Source organism: Pseudopipra pipra, chromosome 4, assembly GCF_036250125.1.
Source record: "Pseudopipra pipra isolate bDixPip1 chromosome 4, bDixPip1.hap1, whole genome shotgun sequence".
Classification (NCBI taxonomy): Eukaryota; Metazoa; Chordata; class Aves; order Passeriformes; family Pipridae; genus Pseudopipra; species Pseudopipra pipra.
In genome coordinates, this window is record NC_087552.1 from 68625560 (window position 1) to 68632150 (window position 6591).

Genomic DNA, 6591 nt, shown 5'->3' on the forward strand with positions numbered 1-6591 from the left:
ATTAGCTTCCTTTCAGGCTGCTCTGGGCCTTTCTTGTTTGCTTTGTATGGCAAGGGTCTAGAGAGATTTCTTTTATTTCCTTCCCCACCATTGTTTTTGGTACAAAGTTGGGGTTTTTTCTTAATATTCAGACATTTTATCGCCTCACTTCTTTTAAAACTCCGAGGTTCTTTTTTTTTTTTCTTTTTTCCGTCACACAAAAGAATACTTTTAGCTGATTGAGTTCTATCCATTGCCAACTGTGGACTCTTTTGTCTTGCCAGTCCAGCATCCTTTATAAAATGAGGACCATTGAGCAAGTACTCGCAGGCTCCCCACTGAGCACAATTGTGCTTGAAAGGTGTGGTACTGTACCAGTGTAACATGGAAAGCTGCAGTTCAGAGGCCCTGAATGCATTGCAATTTCTACCTTTTGCTTTGTGAAAGGAGCGGGATTGTGCTGCGAGATAATAAATCCACCTATTTTTAGTTTGGTGAGGTTGTGACAAGTGGGTGAACAAAGAACCAGTTGAATGCACTTGCTGTTGTGTTGAAACCGGCTAAAAGTTCCCATTCAAGTGGTTTCAGCACAGTACAGCTAACAGGCAATTTTCCATTTATGTACACAAACCTTCTAGAAAGACAGCTGTGTGGTTGGATTAATTTCTAGCAGTAAATTGAATAAAAGATATTTTGAAGGGGGACTCGGGAATTCCTTTCTGAAACATTGAAAGCAGAATTATCAAAGCTTTTCTTTATTTGGCCCCTTTCCTTCCCAGTGCCTACTATAAGATTTAAAGAACTGAAAATATTGTCCCCTGTATGGAGATACACAATAGGATGTGTTCTTTTTAAAAGCAATGAGATAGACTTAAAGTAAAAAATGTCACAGTATATTTTAATTCTAAAAATATACTGTTTTGCTTTATGAGAGAAATTCGTACCTCTTAGTCATAGAAAGAAACTCAAATGTTCTTAAATGTTTGTATTTGAATAAGCGATAAATGAGATATATAGAAGTGTTTTGAAAACAGGAATGTATATTATACCAAAACTTCACCATAGTGAGGTTTTCTCTTTTATGCAGTTTTATACAAGCAAGGCTGACTAAATCAAATTTCTTCTGAATTTGTTAAGATTTGTTTAAAAAGTACCCAGAGATACTGGTAAGATGCTTAAGTGGGTGCTGATGTGTTATGGGGAAGCGGGAACATTACTCAGTGCTCTGGAAGAGCATCTGGAATACAACATACAGGGAATGTTGCAATGTTCCCTGTTTCAAATAAACAAATATAAAATACTTAAGAAATGACAAATTGGGGGAGGAAGCTGGAAATGGGTGTGAAAGTTGGTCTTTTTCCCTGTGGATCTACTTGTAATAAAATGACTGCCGTGTGTGAGACTGGAGTCACTTAACCAGTAAGATACTGAAAATTAGTATAATGGCATTCTCCTGTCTCACACCACCTCTGAAACACCCCTGGCTGTTTCACCTTCCTCTCACTGTGTGCTTGTATGAGGCAGAATTTAGAAGTTTCCCACTTGTTAAAATCTAAGTTCTGCTGTCTGTATATTTCTGTTGGTTCTTGAATGCTGCTTCTGGATTCTAGTCAAAGTTCCCTTACAGTTACATAAGGAACTTAGGCATTTTATTCTTTTATCTGTGGGGCAGAGGTAGCACATTTACTAGGGGTTTCTTTTCTTCTTTCCTTTGTCTAAATAAAGGCGAGTGCCCCTCTGGTTTTTAATATACTTTGAATTTAAAAAGAATTGCTCCAGTTCCTGAGCTCTTGTTCAGAGAGTACCCAACTGAAAAGACAAGCTAAGCTGACTCTGGAGCAAGATGTTCCCAGTAAAAGCTTGGGTTCCTTCTGTTTAGAGTTTACCCAAATGTGCCAGTTGCTTTGCCGACTCTGGCTGAGGTGACGCCTAAGGGCTCATTGTCTGCATGAGAAATTAATTGTTGACCAGGCTGCAGTGCAGCTGTCTGACCCAAATGCTGATGTTACCAAATGCTCTGCTCTGGATTTGCCAGAAACCTAATACAGTGAGCTGGTTGGGTGTGTGCACTTCCTCGTGGTAGTTGACCAAAGTTAGGTTTTTGGATATTTCTGCATAAAAAAAGGGACTGTTTTTCTCACAAATGGGAAACTACATAGGCAAAATATCTGTGCAAAACCAGACTGTAGTAAGTTAACACTATTCTTCCTTTTTCTTCATGCCTCCCATTTCCAGGATTACTTTGAACACATGACACTCTTGAGTACATGCTCTCAAACCATTCAGGAATTTAAGGAATTTATTCTGCTCCTCCTGTACAGTCGTGGTTAATATATTCATTGCTTCTCTTTTTTCTTTTTTTTTTTTTTTTATTGCAGACTTTAAAAAATTCCAAAAGTCTTTGCTCCCTTGACTATGAAGATGATGATGATGACACACAAATGAAGACAATTGTGTCATCGCCATGTGACTCAAATGATCTTATGAACATCATCACCCCTGGCTCCAGCCCGATGAAAGAACAGCAGCTGGATGAAGTCAGGCATCACGGGTCATGCCAAGGTGGCTTCAAAACAAGGGATTATAAGAAAGCAGCCGCAGTGTGTGAAAGCGACGAGGACACGAGTGATTGTGAGAGCACCGAAGAAGGAATCTTTCCTCTAGACTGTGGGGACCTGGACCTAGAGCAGATTGAAAACAACTGAGAACTCCCAAGTTGTGTGCTAGAATCAGAATTGTTCTAAATTAAAGTGATAGAGGATTACCTTTGCCATGCATAATCCATGTCCCTGAATCTCTGTATTGCCTATCTTGGGCTGTGTTAGAAGAAATGTTTCAGGTGTGGGGGAAAAACGTGAACCATTGTTACCTGTTTAGTCTATTGGTCAATACGTGGATGACAACAAAGTAAAAAAGTAGGAGGTTAAATGTTATTTTGAACATTAAGGAATAATTTTGATTAAAAATTTCCTAACAGATATTTTGCATTTTTATGGCTTTTACAGTTCTGGAGAAAAAGCATCTCTATTTTGAAACGAATTTTCAGAAGGGCATTCTATAAAACTAAATCTGTCTACAGTGATTCTGGTGCGGGTCTATGTTGCTTTTGTTAAAGAGCTTAATGTGAAAAGTGAATTGCATAATGAAATTGGTAATAAACCTTCAGATAGAACTCTTAAATATCTGGTTGACAACTGGTCCAAAATACTTAACTGCCATCTTTGACAGTGTCTGGTTAAAAAACAACTTCATAACATGTACAAGTGTTTTTTTCATACATTCAGGACTTTTTTGATCAAAATATGGTAGTGACCTTAAAGGTTAACATTTTCCATTATTTTACTACTTGAATTGTTTTCTAGCCTGAAGCAATGCTAATTTAGGTGGGCTAAGACTTGCAAGTAGCTGCCCACCTACTTGGTCATTATGTTTTCTGTGGTTCAAAAGAATGTACAACAAGAGCACTTGAACTTTTAGACAGGGACTTTGTAATGATCAATTCCCCAGGAGGTGATCCCTTCAGCAATACTAGAAGGAAAATAGTCCTTGAATTAAATAAAATGACATTTTGCTTTGCACTTGTGTCTGCTTATGACTTTTACTAGTGGAAAATGTGTAGTCTGTGGCAGATTCTGTGATGTGGTTCTTATGTGTAGGATTGGGTGGAGTGGAAAGGCAGATTTCTGGTCGTCTGAAACAAAAGTGACATCAGGTTTGTCTGGAGAGATGGGGAACAACTCATGCTGGATCCCAAAAGTGTCTCAGTGATTACATACACTGGAATAATTTCAAATGTAATACTGCATTCATTGCAGACTATTGCAACACATACTTATTTTGTTAGTTCAGCTGCAACAAGGAGTTTCCTCAACAATGGAGAAATGGATCTCGAAATGGTTTTAAATTGGGTAGAAAAGGGGAAGCTTAGATTATGGCATTTGAGTGCATTGTGTTAGTTTGCTTAAGTGAGCCAATTCCTACTGTAACTTGTGCCATAAAACCAAAATACAGCAACTTATTTTAGGTCAGCTAATGGAATGTGATTAAAATGAGAAAAAAAATCTTAAAACATGTACCAAAGGCTGTGGCAAGATATGGACAGGATCCAGCCCTGTGATTAGGGCTGCCTTTAATTACTGAACCAGTGTTCATAACTCAAGATCTATACAAAATTTTAAAAGTCAGGGTAGTCAGTAAGATGCTCTAAACTTTTTTCTTACTCTTATAGCTCCTATTGCATATGCAACTGTGAGTGGCAGTGATGTGTGATACTGGTATATGTTGTGTAGTAAGATGCAAGAACACTGCAGAGACTTGTTGGGTTCTTGATGTGTTAATGTATATTATGTGGGAGAAGTGAAGCTGCTCACTGTTGACAAAAATCATTCTCCTTTTTCTAGATGAGTTAATAAAGGAGTTGATTTTGGAGCAAAAATTCAGAAGCTCCTATTAACAGTGTCTCACCCCACAGGTACTTGCTCTGGGTTAGCACAGAGCACACAGATGGTGACATGCACATCCATACAGCTATTTGGAATAACCTTATGTGACAGAGGATCACTATTCTTGGCACTTCCTCAAGAAGCAGCAAGTGAGGTACAGCCAATTCCCCTCTTGGGTACATGGGAAATGTGCAATAGTGTGATGGTCAGACACTGTGGGCAATGGAACAACCCAGCTCACTTCTGGACTGCAATTACTGGTTGCAGAAGTACTTTCTCATTGTGTATTCTTCTTAATTGAGCAATAGAGGTAAGTAAAATTGAATCAGCTTTAATGCAGGATTGTAGCAGAGGCCAATAGTACAACTGGGATCACTTAAAAACTAATTTACCTATTTGAAAGGACTAGTTAAAAGTGTAATGGCATGGAATGAGAAAGCTAATGTGGCAATCCATTTAGCTCGTCCTCCCCCAAGGAAGGCAAGCTCCTGGAAGAAGTAAAAGAAGAAAACACCTCAGAGGACATGAGCAGAAGGAGGTTGAGATATATGCAGTGTCAGTGAAAAAATAACAAGAGCTGAAGTTATAAATAAGAAGATAGAGATAAAGCAAAGGCAAGAGTAGAGAACCAGCTAATATTTGTTCTAGCTCTGAAATATGGTCTGGCTGTGGTCTCAATGAATTGACTTCTCTAGCCTCAAGGGTAAGGTTCTACACTTACCTTTAGTAGGTGTGCTGTTTTCAGTCAACACAAAGCCACATTCCTACCCAGATTCCTTAGGGTAGGAAGGGGTTTCCCAAGGGAAGGTACAGATACATTTGCTTATGGTTACACAGGACTCAGTCTCCTGCTAAGCCAGCTGTTAAAACTCTAAATAGCCCTTTCATGGAAACACACAAAAGGAGTGGGTTTGGATACTGAAGAACAAGTTTCATGACAGTAGGAAGTAGTAATTATCTAGTTTAGACTCGTATTAGTCAGTGACAAGAAAATAAGCAGTTGAGCAGCTGTGCAGTGACACTGGCAAATGAGGAAATCTGCTGGAAGGAATCTGTGCACTTTGTCTGCAGATGCCAGTGTAATCCCCCACAATGACAAAAGGAATGGTTGGTTAAAATTTCCTTCAGATGGGGCTTTGCATCCCCAGCAAGATCTGAAGTCCTGCTCTAAAAGAAAACAACAGATGATGAGTTTGGTACCTTTGCATTTGCTTATAGGATAGTGTAGTGGCTGTTGGGCAAATACAGAAGGTGGTTTGCAAGAAGGGAAAGCGTGGTTTCAGAGATTGGATTGTGTTTGGAAGCGGGCTGAGTGAGGCTGAAAGCAGCTCTTGCTCTGGGAGTGGTTTCCTTCCACCTTGCACCCAGTGTCAGAACGGAAGGCCATGTTGCATGGGGCTGTGGGAGTTGCTCTGGGTCACTTATCTTTCATTTTTATTACAACCTGGATAACAAAGTAGTATGCACGTTAAATCTACAGTCAACAGGAAGCTGGACAGATGTGAAAGATAAGATAGCATTAGAATTCAAAATAGTCTTGGCAACTTGCAGAAATGGTTGCAGCAGGGAGGAGATGGTGGGGAAAGACAAGATCCTTTTTATCAAGGCACTAAATTTAGGTAGGGGAAAACAAATGTACAAATTCAGAGTGGTGCCAACTAGTGATCACTGTTTCAGATAAAGGCTCTGGCAGCTTGTCCTGCTGGTGGTAGAAAAGCTTCAGTCTGGGGTTCACGAATGGTTTGGTGAGACTGAAGGTAATCCCGTGCTTCACAGGAGCACCTGTAAATATGGAACTTGAGACACTGTACAGGGCAGGAGAGTGCAATAGGCAGGGACATGACTGATACCTTGAATATGTGGGAAAAGGTACTTGTGAGGATGGACTGGAAGAACTGAGCTTGAAACCATATGGTAGATGGGGCTTAAATTGTAGCTAGAATGAGTGGTAGTTTCTTCTAAGGCCAAGTACCAAAAAAAATTAGGATAGGGAATCACTGTACAGATGCATGGGGAGCTGGCAGTAGCTGTTCCACAAATGGAGATCTGTTAAGAGCAAGCATCTCTCAGGAGCAGTAGCTGCTTTTCAGCTTGCTTTGGGGCAGGGGAGAAGGCTGGCTGACTTTCCACAGTCCTTTCCTGCCCCATATTCCTCTAGATCTGTGCACCT

At 39.9% G+C, this 6591-nt stretch overlaps 1 protein-coding gene across 6 annotated transcripts in view; it reads left to right on the forward strand.

Moving 5' to 3' along the window:
* Nucleotides 1-3557, forward strand: part of FAM53A (family with sequence similarity 53 member A) — a 70713-nt gene extending 67156 nt beyond the window's left edge. For all 6 annotated transcript variants that reach the window (XM_064653447.1, XM_064653452.1, XM_064653450.1 and 3 more), the window contains one exon: nucleotides 2358-3557. In XM_064653447.1, coding sequence (XP_064509517.1) covers nucleotides 2358-2684 — 327 coding nt within the window. In that variant the 3' untranslated portion in view covers nucleotides 2685-3557. The remainder of the gene's footprint in view (nucleotides 1-2357) is intronic.
* The last annotated feature ends 3034 nt before the right edge of the window (nucleotides 3558-6591 follow it).